Genomic DNA, 17,178 nt, shown 5'->3' with positions numbered 1-17,178 from the left:
AACCCGGGAGGCGGAGCTTGCAGTGAGCCGAGATCATGCCACTGCACTCCAGCCTGGGCAACAGAGCAAGGCTCTGTCTCAAAAAAATAAAAAATAAAAAGATTGTAGGAAACTTATTTTTGCTAAAATTTACTTTTAAGTAAAAGAAAAAAAATAGAAAAAGTATAATCCGACATCAGGGATTTGTACCTAAACATGCACACATGGAGGCTTTGGAGCTGGACATAGGGGACTTGAATTTGCATCCCAGCCTCACTTTTTATGAGGTGTGTGACTCTGGGCAAGCGATTTAACCCCTCAGAGCCTTAGTTCTCTTCTCTGTAAAATAGGAATGATAAACCTGTTCACAGGGCTGCAGTGAGTACCTGGTCCAGAGCAGTTATTTTATAAATGCTCATTATATTTTCCCCTCCTCTTCTTCGTCCCTAGAACTGAATGATGAGAATCAGTGGTCAGAGTAATGGCACTGAGATACACTCAGATCCATAGTCAGCAAGAATCAAGTTAAGTTCAGAAGGTACTACTTGATCAGAAAAGAGGCTATTCAGGTGTTGCCATGTAAATGATGAAAATAAAAAAGTAATTTATGATTAATACCAAAATAGAAGATAATCAGAGATATCCTATTCCTTGTGTATACTAGATGATAATATTATTATTAGTTTTAAATTTGAACATTACTGTGTATGTAAGGGCACTGTGCTGTGTGATTGGTTCATATCGTCTCATCTTACCTAGATGGGAAATGCAGCCCAGCCAAGTCATATAGCTTGCTCAAGGTCTGGGTTGAGAGCCCAGGTTTTGGATTCCTGGTCTGATGTTCTTTCCATCATATTGCACTGTTTCTGATACAGTAAATGTATTTTTAAAATGTCTTATTCCTTTGCAAATCAAATACATAAATTAACTATCATTTATTAATTTCCTTATTGATGGACATTTAGAGTCTTTCTGATGGTTTTTATTATGGTCAGTTCTGTAACAAGCATCCTGTGTCTCCTTGTGCACAAGTATAAGAGTTTCCATACGGCATAAATCTAGAAATGGAATTGCTGGGATAGCTTGTGGTGCACGGATTAATACAAATGAAAAACCAGAATTGTGAGAAGGTCTGGGCTTGATGACATTCACATTATAGCCCAGGGACAGGCTCTTTGTCATCAGAAAACCCCTTCCATTCATGAGGCCATAGAAATCCATGGCGACTGAAGCACTTGTGACTTTGGAGCAGTGTGATCTGATTTTGAAGTGGTTTTGAAAACTGGGGACAGTATACATAAGGTGCAAAGATCATGGAAACATGAATTAGCAAGTGGGGCCTCAGTCTAGGTTACGAGTGCTTTAGGACAAAAAAGAATCACTTTTAAGGAAAAGTCACTGTTAATAGCACTCAGAATGCCACCAGTATTGCAGATTTGTAATCTATTATTTTAAACTTTTACAAATGCTCATGATGTAAAGTTCAGACCCGAGTTACTGAATATCTGTTGCCTGAAAAGAATACTTCAAAATTATATTTTCCTTTTAATTTCCTGAATCAAAAGGCTCCAGGTTGTGACAGAAATGTCACTACTTCCTGTCTCCATTCCTGTACAGAGACCCACAAGAGACTGAAAAATGGTGTTGGTCAAGTTGTCTTAGGTTCTGTGCCTTCCGGGACCGGTAGGAATGCAGTGTGGAGTGCAGTGGAGCTGGGGTTTGGGAGCAAATGCCTGGTCTGCTAGTACTGTCTCATCCACTTGTGTTTTAGTAGTCTCATTGCTTTCAGTGGAGGGATCTTATTTTACACTGATGTTTATGGGCAAAGATAATTATATATATTTGCCTGGGTAAGCAAATTGATAAACTTGTAACAAAGTGTATCAGACCATTTCTTTGGCAGGACCTACCAGAACGGTTTGTGAAGCAGAGCTGTTTCCAATGGAGCGTGAAAAGCTTTGAAAATTCTCAGCAACAGCAGAAAGCAATATTTGAAACCACCCTTAAAAAATTGTTTTCCTCTTCCCCAACCAAGTTTATAAAAATTTGGTCAGACAGGCGTTTTGTTTTGATTTAAAATATTTTCAGTGAATTGTTATCTGCCGAATGCACATGTGTTCCTGCACTTTTTCTTTCACAATTGAAACTTTAAACCCTTCCTTTAAGTTCCCCTAAAAACCTCCCTGTGCCTAGTAAGGTTTTGCATATGTGAGGAGGGTGAAGGTATTTGGACCTTGGAGAAACCTTGCAATTTGAAATCTGCCTATGCAGTTGTACACCAGAAATGAACATGGTCAATGCCATATTGTGCTCTTTGTCTTTTTCTTCTACCAAGATTCCTCACCCCTAAGAGACGTTGGTTAATATAGGCATTTCGGTTTGGTTAATCTGATGATGAGTGCCTGTGAGCATGGCATGAGGCATGATTGAAGCAGTTATAAAAATTTGGCTCAGAGTAAGCCCCATAATTTGTTTTAAAGAATTACCTCTTCAGTGACATTAAAAAAAAAACAAACCCAAAAACAACAACCAAAAGACTGTGGTTTATAACACCACACCTGGTCCAGATTGTACTGGATGAATCCATATTTGCTTCACTGTAAATGATTTTAAGGGTGGAATTCTTGGATTGTTTTCTATCTTATAAACCCTTGACATTGTACTGGTACCTGTATGCTCACAAACCAACTGACATGGGAAAGACCGGCTCAGCCTCCCACTGAAATGTAGGTTGGCTGCATTTATTCTGCATGTTCCTAGAATAAGGAAATGATATGACAATAAACAGAAATGCCCTTGCTGAAGAGAGAAGGGAAGCTGGTGTTTATCTGGTCAGGTGGTTTAGATTAGCTGTGATGCAGCTCTGTATTATGTTACTTTAAATCATTGTGTCCCAACAGGACATAAATTATGAAGATTGTTACAGTATGTTTCATCCTATGTAAGATCAACAAATTGGAATAATTTTTTATAGGAAAATCACAGTGCTTTTGGCAAGGCTATTGAAGCCTTTAATTTGACTTGAGTATGTCTCAAATATTATTGCTTAATATATAAAGTATGATTTGCATAAGGTATGAAATAATAAACTTTTAAAAACAAAAGGGAAGAATTTCCCTGTAGCAGTTGCATCAAATGGCAGCGCACTCCTGCTCCAGCAGTGTGCTTTTTTTGCCCTGATGGTTTAGAGCCAGTTGCATGACCTTCCTCTGATGGGATTGCGAATGAGCTGAGCAGTCTTTGCAGAGATGAGCTTTGCTGTGTGCTGCCTGCCTGTCAACCCTACCTGCTCAGAGAAGGTGATTGCTCCGTGGTGGAACAGAATGGGAGCCTCTGAGGAGGAGGAGAAAACAAATGATCTTGTTTATATACACTCAGGAAAACAAACCATTTTTCTTTCTTTCAGGATATTGTGAATTACTTATATAAAAAAAAGCCAACCTCTCCAGAAACTTCCTAGATCAACAGCTGAAGTTAAGATAATTTATATAGAAATGCAGAAAAATTTGACTTAAGAATTTGTTATTTTAAATGTTTTCTCTTCATTGCTATTTTCTGAGTTACTAGCATAATTTGTGAATTTTTGACACAGAGACTTAAAATTTTTCATTTATATTCAAGATGCAGCTAAGTTTGGCTACACAGAACAAATTTTCTGGATTTTAAAAAAGTGGCATAAAATTACTTTATGTGTGATTCAAGCAAATTGGAACCGCTTCAGTGTCCCAAAGAAGCACATTTTGTGTGCAAAGCACTCTGTGCATTTTTGTGAGACCTCCTCACACCCGATAGTGATGTTAAGAAGTAGTAGAGCCTCAGATTTACAGACTAGTAGAGGCAAGAGAGGTTTAGGATTTGCCCAAGGCCATAGAATGAGACATAGCTAGGATTAGCATTTTTCAGGGTATGAGGATACCACCCACCAGACTTTGTCTTCGATACCAAAAATAGGGTTTAAGTGCTAAGCTTACTTTACTTTCTTTGTGGCTATAAGCCCTAGTATTTTTCTTAAACAAATAATTAAAATTATTATTAAATAAATAAATATACTTAAATAAGATTGTTTAAAACACAAAAACAAAAAATCCCTACTTTCCGTCTGTAAGGGTAGGAATGTTTCTCTCCTTAAGCCTACCCTTATAGGTTGGATAGGCTTAAGGAGAGAAAAATAACAGGTTGAGGATAAATCCTGAATATATTTGTGGTTTCCTTCAGCTTGATGTCCGAAGATTCTCACAGGTTCAGGGACTATTCCAAGTTTGCAACCTGTGTGTGGATTTTGAAACAAATACAGACAACTTATGAGATGGTTTCTTTGCTGGGCTTCTTGCTTGACACAGTTTTCTGAAACATGGCTCTGGCAGGCTTTTTTCTTCCATGGACACATTGCTGCCGTTTATCACTGGAGTTCCTCTGTGGAGTTATCGGGAGCTAGTATTTGGATGATGTACTTTTCTTGCAGAAAATATTAGCAAATGTTGCGGAAACTGTGCTTTAAAAACTTTTAAAAGGGGAATGGATTCCCGGTTTAAAAATAAGCAAAAGAAAGGATAAACATGATTTCATTGGTGGTGTGCAACTGCTTTAGACCATCAGATATTTTGTGATGTGAAATGGGATGATACTCTATTTTACAAAATGTGTACTGCTTATAGAAATTGTATTTACTGTACCACTAAGCCAAACGTAGGTGTTGCTTTGTTTCCTTAAAATATTGTTTGAGTTGCTGTGGCCGCCCCACAGATGATGGGGGAGTGGGCATTCTTTCTGCCCAGAGCACTTGCTCTCTTCCTCCACCCTTTTGGTTGTTGTTGTAGCATCTTGACTTTCAGCTTAACGCATCCCAATTTGAGCAGAAGCCCTTTTGCCTTCTCTGTCTTTAAAACTAGATCCATAGAAATTATTTTTATTACAGTAATAGGGCAAGATAGTTTCATGTCATATATAAACTGGAATTACGTAGTGTTAGTAGTAGTTATGTCTCCTGAAAGGAACCAGTTGATTATAAAGAAGAAAAGTTAGGGAGTAGACTGTCATTTTGCATGCTATTAAAACTTTTTTTTTTTTTTGAGGCAGAGTTTTGCTCTTGTTGCCCAGGCTGGAGTGCCATAGCGTGATAACGGCTCATCGCAACCCCGCCTCCCAGGTTCAAGCGATTCTCCTGCCTCAGCCTCCTGAGTAGCTGGGATTACAGGCATGTGCCACCACACCTGGCTAATTTTGTGTTTTTAGTAGAGACGGGGTTTACTCCATGTTGATCAGGCTGGTCTCAAACCCCCGACCTCAGGTAATCCACCTGCCTTGGCCTCCCAAAGTGCTGGGATTACAGCCATTGCGCCTGGCCTCAATTTTTTTTTTTTGAGACGGAGTCTCGCTCTGTCGCGCAGGCTGGAGTGCAGTGGTGCGATCTCGGCTCACTGCAAGCTCCACCTCCCAGGTTCATGCCATTCTCCTGCCTCAGCCTCCCGAGTAGGTGGCACTACAGGTGCCCACCACCACGCCCGGCTAATTTTTTGTATTTTTAGTAGAGACAGAGTTTCACTGTGTTAGCCAGGATTGTCTTGATCTCCTGACTTCGTGATCCACCTGCCTTGGCCTCCCAAAGTGCTGAGATTACAGACGTGAGCCACCATGCCCGGCCCCCTGGCCTCAATTTTTAAAAATATATTTGGCCAGGTATTTTGTGTATCTTAGTGGTTCGGAAGCACAAAGTTGAAGCCTATGGTCATTTTTTTTAATATGAAGTAGAATTTTTTAATAATTTTATAATAACAATACCAAGGAGCTTAAATTCAATTTTTAAAAGGATTGCTAAAACAAAACTAACTAAACTTTGGTAATCTTTGCAATACCTCTCACCTCATAAGACTCTGAAAGCCAACAAATAAGGATTATCAGCAGATTAGGGAAGAAAACCTCCAACAGGACTTTTCTGAGGCAGCTGATTGGCAATAATGAACAGCCCCAGTGAATTGCAAAGCATCACAAGTTATTTTGACACTAGGGAACTCTGGTAAGGGGCTTCTCTTGGGGTGGTTTTAAAACCAGTGCTTCAGTTTGCTTTAGGAGAAAAGAATGGGTAGAAAACTGGTGAAATGTGCTAATTCAAAACTGAAAGATTGTGAGAAATTTAAGAAAGAGCTAATCAGACTGGGCAATTGGTTTGCCCAATAGTAGCTGATGAAGATATGGCGAAATGAATTTAAACTTAGGTGTAGAGGAATTCGGAAACAAGTAGTGTCTCTTCAGGGAAAAGATACTCATAGCTAGTGATCACCTTGGCCAGAATGTCTTTTTGGTATACATCAGCTGTGTGAACTCTATCTAGTTAGAGAAGTTTCACTAAAAATGAAACAGAAATGAAGGGCCCTTTGGTAAAATTGTGTGTAGAGGTTTTTTTGTGGATGTAAACCCTGCCACCTGGAGAAGAGTGGATTTATATTAGTATACTCCTATCTAAGAGGAGTTTTCCTAGCCTGGGAATTCAGTAGAAATTTACTGATGTACTTTAAGTCCTAATTCTGCAAAAGAAAGCTGTTTTGCACCTTGCTTTTTCATTTAACAGTATATGTTGAAGGTGGTACCATGTCATTAGCTAAAGAGTTGCCATATTTTTTCAATTGGCTGTGTAGGCTATTATGGCAATTGCCAAGAATAGTGACTTGAAACTTTTTTTTTAAAGGCTCTAAAATGCTACAGTATGAAAACAGCTTTTGAAAGCAGTGTTTAGAAGTGAGCATGCTATCTCACAGGTGTTGACCTGTTCAGTGACATTTAAAAAATGTACTTATTACCATGAACTAAGGGGAACCCATTTCGTCTGGGGCCTGGAAGAGCAAGCAGCTTTTTCAGTAGCTTGTGGATGTTGTCTTCAGTGCCTGGAGAAGCCAGTTTTAATTTCATAGTTGGATATTCTTGGCCTGAGTTATTGGAAATGTTGAGCTCTGTGGCGGATCAAGTAGATGGCAGGTAGACTAGTGGCTTAGGATTGGTGGGAGTTGTGTCTGCCCCCAGACACACAAGGGACTGCACAGGGAATGGTCCTCAAGCAGGCCTTTAGCACCACTTCCTCAGGGAGACATGAGTCACCTGCTTGGCTGAGATGCTCGCTGACAGATTGCCAGTTCTGCAAGGAAATCTTCCCGTGCCGACACCCACTCAGAGAAACAGTGCTAAAGATGTTTCTGGTTTTCTGAGCCTTGTAAAGGTGAATTTCTTTGGCCTTCAAATTGGTCTTCTGCTAGGTTTGGAAAGGAATTCTTCCTTTCCAGGCCACAGACACTATAATATCAAAGTGTTGTTGATGATGATAATAATCACTAGCATTAACTGAGTTCTTAATAGAGTGCCAGGCATACTGTAAAGTATATTACATGAATTAGCTCCTTTTACGTATGGGGAAACTGAAACTCGTTTCAAAAGTTAAGTAACTTTTCTGAGGTCATATGGCTAGTGAATAGCAGAGCTAGGAACTGAACTCAGTTGACCAGTGTGCTCAAAATATGTCTGACAGTCCAGAGGAAAAAAGAATACATCAAATACATCTTTGGTTGGATCTGTTCCTCACAATTTAGTTGAGAATATTCTTGTGTTGCCTACAGTTAAAATCTGACGTTTCCTTTGTGGCGGCTAGAACAGTTAACAGTGTTTTCCACGTGAAAGTCTTGGTGAGACATGTAATCATGTTCTGTGGCAAAGAACGCCTTTATTGGTGCACTAGACAGTGTTTGTGTGATTGATAAGTCACCAACACCAGGGGAAGGTCCTGTCCTGTGACATATGTGTGCTTGGCAATGATCTTGCCTTGCATTTTGGTTAATAATTTTCATTATTTTTAATTAAAGTTGAAGAAGTGCAGACTCTAGCTGAAATTAAGGTAGGTTGTGTTGCCGGAATCTGGTAATTACTTTAATTGATCACAAGATAGTTTCCTTGATCACCAATTAGAGTAAATTGCTGATCATGTTTCAAGACGTGAAGAAATGCCCAAACTGATCTATGTAATAGTGTTTTCATTTCTAATCAGACATAAATATCATTTCCTTCCATAGCAATTGTGTTTTATAAAAGAAGGGTTATAGGCCTACAAACATAATGGTGATTCATAAACAATAGACATCTAATTCATTGAATTAGTAAAGGAAGTATTTAGAGGCTTAATGGAGATTGTACTGGGGAAATGACTTTGGAGTAGCTCGTGCTCATTTTCTTAGTGGGAGATATGTTCTTTTTTAGTGCATAATTAAAATAGTCTATAATCAAAATATAAAAGGCAGCTGATTTAAAGAATGTATATCAAAGAGAATTGCTCTGAGTAACGAAAGATTCGTATTGTAAATATGTGCTAGAAGTCTTAGAACTTTAATAAATCATACATGTTATTTGACTGAAGCTGTATTTTAAATTCAGGGTGCTGTTAAACATTTCACAGTTTGATGGAGGATTTTTGTCTTGGTTTTGTGCATCTGACAGTCTTTCATAGTTTCATGGAATAAAATGAAACAAAAGGAACTTTAAGAAAAATTAAAGTTCCCAAAGAATACTTGATTTGGGGTTCATGGAAAAATCTTTAATTGCTGATGGTTTGGAGATTTCCAAATGACAAACTTCATTGGCCCAATTTACTGTGATTGTATTGCTTACATTCCTTAAAATGGTAGAGTAACTTAAAAAGTCATACTTCATCATACATTCATTGACTTGTTCATAAAATGTTTGTAATTTGCAATAGAGGAAAGACTGAAGCTATTATCAGCCATTATATGTTATTTGTTGGCCATATGTTTGTTTGAAATGGCCGTGGCTCAACAGAACATGGCTCATAGACAAACTATGCTGTAAATTGGCACTAAAAACCTACCTAAACAGGTAGGCATATGTTAAGAAGTTAACATGAGCCAAAATATTTTAATATGAACCAGGTTATGTACATTAAAGGATTCCAGCTCCCTTTACAGTGGGAACTTCATTTGCATGTTGTTCATTTTTTCCCAAACTAATTTTTAAAAAATAGATCAGGTATATACAGGGTACAAATTCAAAAGGTACCAAAGAATGTAGGAAGTCTTCCTGTTTGTGATTCTCAACCATCCAGTTCCCACTCTCCACTCTCCTCATCATTTGCCATTGCTCCCATCATTCTTGTATATCCTTCCAGAGATATTAATGCATACACAAGCATATAATTTCTTTCCTTTTTATATGCTTCATGAACTATTGTTATGCATATATTTTTTTTCATTTAGTAATGTATCTTAGAGGTACTTCCATGTCAGAGGATAAATGGTTTCCTAGTTCTGCTTAATGGCTGCATAGTATTCCAGTGTGTAAATGTACCATAATCTTTCTAATCAGTTCCCTATTGATGGAGATTTTGCTGTTTCAAGTCTATAGCTATTACAGGCAGTGCTGCAATGACCTTTCTTGTAATTTATGAGTATGTCTGCAGGACAAATTCCTAGAAGTAGAATTGTTTGGTCCAAAGGCATGGACATTTTCAGTTTTGACAGATATTGTCAGATTGCCTTCCATGATGATTATATCAACTTATATTTACCAGCAGCATATGAGAATACCTTTTCTTCTATATCCTCACCAACAGAATATTATCAAATATTTTGATCTTTTTCAAGCTAATAGGTTTAACTTAGTTTTTAATTTGTACTTACCATGATTGAGATTGAGAGTTTTTATGTTTCAGAACCATTTGAATTTCTTTTCTGTTATCTATTATGTCCTTTGCTCATTTAAAAAATGGTGGTTGTTTTCCTTATTAATATGTAGGAGCTTTTTATATGCTAAGGAAGTATATAGTGCAAATAAAATTTGTTGTTTATCTTTTGATTTTGTTTGTTGGATTTTATTACCAAACAGAAAAAAATTTTTTTGCCTGTCTTCTTCCTGCAGTACAGAAAATAAATTTTAATGTAGTAAGATTTATCTATTTCTTAGTAGTAGTTTTTTAAAGTTTTTGGGAAATAGAATTTATAAATTTCTTGTTAAGTTACTCTTAGATTGTTTTTCGGTGCCATTTTAAATGGTATCTTTTCTTCGGTATATTTTCTAATTGGTTGTTGTTTGTATGAGAAGCTGTTGACTTTTTTTTTTTTGGTCTTATTCTTGACTTTAATGGGAATTCTAGCGTTTCCCTATAAAGAGTGATGCTAACAAAAATGATGCTGCCTTTGGACTGAGAATATATTCTATCATATTAAGGAAGGGTGCATCTATTCCTATCTATCAGCATTCCAGAGAATGTTGTCAGTACTATTTCTACTTTTTGGAATTGATTGAGATTTTCTTTGTGGACTAATATATGTTTAATTTCTGTGAATGTTTGATGAGCGCTTTAAAAGTGTTATTCTCAGTTTTTAGAGTTTAAAGTATAGCAATTAGCTCTACCTTTAAAATTATATTTGTTTGTTTAATCTGTCATGGGTTAAGAGATGTAAGTTAGGCTAAGTGCAGTGGCGCATGCCTGTAATCCTGCCACTTACAGGTTTAGAGGCTGAGGTGGGAAGATTACTTGAGGCCAGAAGTTCAAGACCAGGCTGGGCAACATAACAAGACCCCATTTCTACAAAAATTTAAAAAAATTAGCCAGGCATAATGGCACTTGCCTGTAGTCCTAGCTACTTGGGAGGCTGAGATAGGATGGATCCCTTGAGCCCAGGAGTTCAAGGTTGCAGTAAGCTATATTCGTGCGACTGCATTCCAACTTGGGAGACAGAGTGAGACCCTGTCTCTTAAAAAAAAAAAAAAAGTGAATTAAAGTCTCCAACTATAAATGTTTCTTTCTATTTATTCCTATATTTCCTACATGGGCTTATTGAATGCCATGTTATTATTTGTAGTGTAGATATTTGTAATTATTTAATCTTCATTGGTGGATGCAAATTTATAAATGCAAATGATCTGCTTCAGGACTTTTAATGTTTTGCCCTAAATTAGCCTGTTCAATATAATTTATTAACAAGTTTTTTTTTTGCATTTGCCTATGTGCTTTTATTTTTAATGATTGAATTTTGCTTTGTGATCCAGTGTGAAAGTTTTCTCTTTATTTTGATTGGTTGGATTTATGTTCTTTATATTTATTGATTGGACAGATGAGTTTAGTCTTATAAAACATAGCAGAACCAAAATACTTTTTTCTTCCTTATTTTAAATTATGATATGGACTGTGTTTTCTTTGTTTCATTTTAATTGTTTTTCTTAACTGGGAATGTTTATATTTTTATTTTGATTCTTGTGGATACTATTATAACTATATATAGATATATAATTTGATAGTACCTTATAGAAATATAGTATATCATATACATATATAATACCTATATATAGTATTATATACATATATATGTACTGTTATACCTATATGTAGTATCTACAAGATCCTATAGAATTATATACCTATAATTTTACATAGAAAATATAGTCTTCTATTTCTGGCTGGGCATTGTGGCTCACACCTGTAATCGCAGTACTTTGGAAGGCCGAGGCAGGTGGGTCACTTGAGGTCAGGAGTTCAAGAGCAGCTGGGCCAACATGGCGAAATCCTGTCTCTACTAAAAATACAAAAACAAAAATTAGCCGGGTGTGGTGGCACGCACCTATAATCCTAGCTACTCGGGAGGCTGAGGCAGGAGAATTGCTTGAACCTGGGAGGCAGAGGTTTCAGTGAGCTGAGATTGTGCCACTGCACTCCAGCCTGGGTGACAGAGTGACACTCCATCTTAATAACAACAACAAAAAAAGAAAATATAGTCCTCTATTTCTTTATATAGCATTTGTGGTCCCCCCAGAAAGCAATATTGAAATAATATTTTCTCCTACATTTTGTTCACTATTTAATTTTAGTTTATATTATTTTTCAGTCCTAGTGCTTATGTTTAATTAATTAATTAATCAGATACAGAGTCTTGCTCTGTCACCCAGGTTGGCATGCAGTGGAATATGATGATAGCTCACTGCAGCCTCAGATTACTGGGCTCGACGGATCCCCCAACCTCAACCTCCCGAGTAGCTAGGACTACAGGTGCATGCCACCATGGCCAGCTAATTAAAAAAATTTTTTTTGTAGAGATAGGGTCTCACTATGTTTCCCAAGCTGGTCTTGAGCTTCTAGCCTCAAGCAATTCTTCGACCTTGGATTCCCAAAGCGCTGGGATTACAGGCATGAACCACTGTGCCCAGCCTTAGTACTTACGTTTTACACATTTAAGTATACTTATGTCTCTAACTTGATCTTTCATCTTTCAAAGATTTTGTTTACTTTTATATACCTTCCTCATCTTGTCCTTTCTCTTTTAAACTCCTTTAATAGTTTATAACATTTGCATTCTATTCTGTAACCGTAATTCCCACAGTTGTTGTAAATGTATTCCTAGAACTGAATGAATATATTGCTTACTGCTAATACCTTTGGTATAGTTTCTCCATTCATCTCTTAGTTATAGTTCATCCTTTAATAGTTTCCTCAAGAAGGATGAGTGATAATTATTCCCTGAGTTATTGTATTTCTAAAATGTCTGTCTTTTGCATTTAGTTTTGAACAGTAGCTTAGCTGGGTATAAAATTCCTGGTTTTCAACTTTCATTTCTTAAAGTTTTTGTAGGTATTGTCCCTCTGACTTCTAATGTTGAATGTTGGTATGTGAATGTTTGAAGTCAGCAGAATCTTTTTTTTTTTTTTTTTTTTTGAGACAGGGTTTTGCTCTGTCACCCAGGCTGGAGTGCAGGGTGCGATCTTGGCTCACTGCAACCTCTGCCTCCTGGGTTCAAGTGATTCTCCTGCCTCAGCCTCCCGAGTAGCTGGGAGTACAGGTGCGCACTGCCACATCCAGCTAATTTTTGCATTTTTAGTAGAAATGGGGTTTTGCCATGTTGGCCAGGCTTGTCTCTAACTCCTGACCTCAAGTGATCTGCCTGCCTCGGCTTCCCAAAGTTCTGGGATTACAGGCGTGAGCCACTGTGCCTGGCCAGATTTTTTTCATCCTTATAGATGAATTGATCTTTTTGATTAGACACCAAAAGGATTTTTTAATCTTCCGAGTTTAACTTTGCTACAGTATATATGTATATGATTGAATTCTTACGATTTATAGATTTAAACCCTTTATTTTTGGAAAACATTTTTTTAAAAAATTTTTATCCCCAAGTATTCCGAGTCATAGAAAGTTTTCTTAAATTACACTCTAATTTTGGGGGTTTTGTATTTTTGTTCAGTTAAGTAACAACAATGGTTTTTTTTTTTTTTTTTTTTTTGAGACGGAGTCTTGCTCTGTCGCCAGGCTGGAGTGCAGTGGCGCGATCTTGGCTCACTGCAACCTCTGCCTCCTGGGTTCAAGTGATTCTCCTGCCTCAGCCTCCCGAGTAGCTGGGACTACAGGCACATGCCACCATGCGCAGCCAATTTTTGTATTTTTAGTAGAAATGGGGTTTCACCATGTTGGCCAGGATGGTCTCGATCTCTTGACCTCAGGTGATCTGCCCGCCTCGGCCTCCGAAAGTGCTGGGATAACAGGCATGAGCCACCACGCCTGGCCAACAATGATCTTTATGTTAGATCTCCTTTGTTTGTCCTTACATTTATTCTTTTCTAGTTCTTCTAAACTCTTGTTGATTTCTATTTCATTTGCCCATTTTCTGGATCCTGTCCATCTTGGGTCTCTTACTGGGTTGTTAGTGGTGTCTATTCTGCTTCTGGCTGTTTCTAGCTTTCCTGACTTTTAGTTAGCTCAAAGCCTTCAGATTCCAGCTGGAATCCCGTAAGCAAGTAGCTAAGACTGTAAAAAGAAATCTTTGAAAGAAGGAGCAGATGCTTTTCACCATCTGCTAAGTCAGCTGTTTGGCATTCTATCTTCTTCATTGTATTCCAGACAATCAAACTTTCAGTTTGAGTTTCGCCTTTTTTCTCTCTTATTCAGTCATCTGAATTCCTTGGAGTAGTTCTTTGAGTGTATATTTTAAAAGAAGTTTTTAATTCGTGGATTTAAAAATACATATTTTGGGGATTGGTTGGTTCTGTTATATGGAAGAAGGATTATGGAATTGTCTTTTTGCTTCCAAAGCAGATTATTATTTTCCCCAAGGAAGAATTAAGAATAAATCCTGTGTAAATGGTTTATCAAGCTTTGTAGTATTTTATTAAATGCAAATATTACGTGACAGTTGAAGGGAAATATGCAAAGCTGAGGAAAATACAAATTTAAGGGTGTTTTGATGTGTCATAAAAGTTTTTTAATTGAATGTAGATATGGTAGATGCTTTTTCTTTGATCAGTATGCCTCTTAGGCTGTAGCTGTGTTTCCTTTCAAGCCTTATATCTGTGATGGAATAGGTTTTGCCGATCATCCACTTGATCCACTTGGCTAATGGGAAATGGCAAGCAATTGTAGGCATCACTTTAGACATTTTAGAATGACATGGTTCAAGGAAATTGTGGCCACAGGGTGTAAGAACTCGGGCAGTGACTGTGCACTCATAATTTCTTGCCATTAAGCTGCTTTCCCCAGTCAGTGTGCATCAGGATGTTACCCCACAGTGTATTATCTGTTTGTTTGCTCTACATGTGCGAGTCTCTATTCATGACAACTGGAAAAAGGAAAGAGCCATTCTTCTGGGAGACAGCAACTAGAATCTTAGATTCTCAAGCCCATGGAGAGCTTTTCATCACTGATTGTGTTTTGTAAGGTTTACCTTGTGTAGTTTGGTCAGAAGCGGTAGTGACAGCAGTATGTGCCATTATCGATCTCTTATTCTGTACCAAGTGCTGTGCTAAGTACCTTTATGTACCTTATCTTATTGTTTGTTAGAATGTAATCACATGACTTTTAAAATAATTATCCCCATTTTACTGATAAGAAAACTGAGAGGGCCAGGCATGGTGGCTCACGCCTATATTCCCAGCACTTTGGGAGGCCGAGGCAGGTGGATCACGAGGTCAGGAGTTCAAGACCAGCCTGGCCAAGATAGTGAAACCCTGTCTCTACTAAAACTACAAAAATTAGCCAGGCGTGGTGGCAGGTGCCTGTAATCCCAGCTGCTCAGGATGCTGAGGAGAATTGCTTGAACCCGGGAGGCAAAGGCTGCCGTGAGCCGAGATTGTCCCACTGCACTCCAGCCTGGGCAGCAGAGTGAGACTCCGTCTCAAAAAGAAAAAAGAAAACAGACTCATAGTTAAATTGCATGATAATTAAGTGGTAGAATCAGGATTTGAATCCAGGACTCCCTGGCTCAAAAGGCCATGCCCTTAACAATTGCATTGCTGTCTATCAGTCAGGTTGATTAGCGTTGTACATCTTCTAATGCTAAACAAGAATAAGGCATTATAGGCAGAGTAGAAATTCTCCTTATACGTAGTTTAATTTGGGTTAACTCTATGTTTGAATAATTAGAACAGACTTTCATGGCTGGGCATGGTAGCATGCGCCTGTAGTCCCAGCTACTTGGGAGGCTGAGGCAGGAGGATCCCTTGAGTGATCCCTTGAGCCCAGGAGGTTGAGGCTGCACTGAGCTATGATTGTGCCTGTGAACAGCCCCTGCATTCCACCAGCCTGGGCAACATAGTGAGGCCCTGTCTCTATAAAAACAGAAACCAGGCTTTTGTCCCTTCCTTTCACATAATCTAGAGAATCAGATTATGAGATGAGAAGGGCTGGGAAAGTGAATATTGTTTTTCCACAGATAATTCCATATGTGGTTAAATGGATTTTGCTTCAACTTTCTCCCTTTTCCTATAGGGAAAACCTTCAGGCCTTAAATGTCAACATGGAAATCTTTATCCCAAATAAAATTGGCTCCGAGAGAGGTACCACAGTGAATGATATAGAATTGTTTAAAATGGCATCTTCTGTATTTCTCACTGCTAACTAGGAAATACACACTTAGGTCATTTGGTGATCCCAAAAACATAGCTTGACTAACATCATATTGGTTTTTCTGGATAGGGGTAATGAAGTTAAATATTTGTTTATGTGGGTGTAATGGGTACTGCCCTGTGAATTCCACTCTAACTTTGTAATTCATGTGCCATTACCCTAAGAGTCTTACCAAGTATTTCTGCATTCTGGAACAACAGAGACAGACTCTCCTATTGTTTGCAGTTACCTTCATAAAAAATTGAAAACAAACAAAAAAATGAGTTTTTTCCCTCTTCTTAAGACAAGTTTGCCTTCTGCTTAACAAAATTGTTTCCACTCTCCGTGCAGTGTAAAGACAGAGCCCTGTCAGTCCACACTTAGTCGTGTGACTGGTTTGCAGCCCTCTGCTCATTTCCTGGCTTGCCTTCTGCCCTGAGGTGGGTGCACTGTTACCTTGAAATGGCAGTGCAGGGCAGTAGCAGGAAGAACCCAAGCAGGCAAGCTGGGCTTCTGTTTCACTCTAGGTGCCAATAGTCTTTGATTTGTTCCTGTCCTGCCTGGGAGGTGAAATGAAGAAGTTGTTCATTTCTGCTGGTGCTTTTGCTTAAGACACCCTCAGGAGACCTTTTTCCATAGTCTTGTGGGTTGCCTTAGTTAGCAACCCAATCACTAAAAACAAAAGGAACAGAGCTGCAAGAAAAGTGGCTCCTAATATTTGGAGCTAGGTAGTGAGACCCAGAGCACTGGGTTGAAGGGAAATTATTCCCGTGCTATTTATTGTAGAGTCTCGTCCTGAGGACAATTAAATAGTCCAGACGGGTCACTGGGTGAGACCAATTTCCTGGTTTGTTTACTCGAGCCTGATAGTTTTTCACCATCCAGCAATAGGTCACAGTCCTGCTGCACTGTGACCCCAGAGGCCTGCAGAGAGCAGTCCTTTCATATTTGATTTCCACAGGCTTCCCTAAGGATCCTTGCATGTCTTTATTTGGTTGGATTGCTCTGTTGTGTCTCTCAGGCTCAGGGTAGAGGACAATGTCAGTAATTACTCTTGACTTCATCTTATGCAGGCATTTGGCTTTATGTCTCAAGTTGCCCTACAAGCAGAGAAGATGAATCATCACCCAGAATGGTTCAATGTATACAACAAGGTAACTAAACTGCCTTATTTGGGAATCACCTTAATTATGGAGTTTAAGAAACTTCTTTCTTTCTTGTCATCTTGTGCAGCTAAATGTCATTGTTCTTAAGAAAGTCTTATCCTTTCTCTCAGAATTCCTGTGTATTATTGCAAATTAGTAACACATTTTCAGGTCTGCTGCTAAGAACAGTGAATAAGC

General features: G+C 38.3%; 1 protein-coding gene across 3 annotated transcripts in view; it reads left to right on the top strand.

Moving 5' to 3' along the window:
• The window catches only part of PCBD2 (pterin-4 alpha-carbinolamine dehydratase 2), a 58,543-nt gene that overhangs the window by 30,920 nt on the left and 10,445 nt on the right, over positions 1-17,178 (top strand). For 2 of the 3 annotated variants that reach the window (XM_063611719.1, XM_055233052.2), the window contains exon 3: positions 16,909-16,989. In XM_063611719.1, the coding sequence (XP_063467789.1) occupies positions 16,909-16,989 (81 nt within the window). Of the gene's footprint in view, positions 1-16,908; positions 16,990-17,178 lie in introns of those variants that run through there. The other variant, XM_063611720.1, reaches the window with a different exon arrangement.

This window comes from Symphalangus syndactylus, chromosome 11 (genome assembly GCF_028878055.3).
Source record: "Symphalangus syndactylus isolate Jambi chromosome 11, NHGRI_mSymSyn1-v2.1_pri, whole genome shotgun sequence".
Classification (NCBI taxonomy): domain Eukaryota; kingdom Metazoa; phylum Chordata; class Mammalia; order Primates; family Hylobatidae; genus Symphalangus; species Symphalangus syndactylus.
The sequence above is the reverse complement of the archived record's forward strand: the minus strand, read 5'-3'. Positions and strand labels throughout refer to the sequence as shown.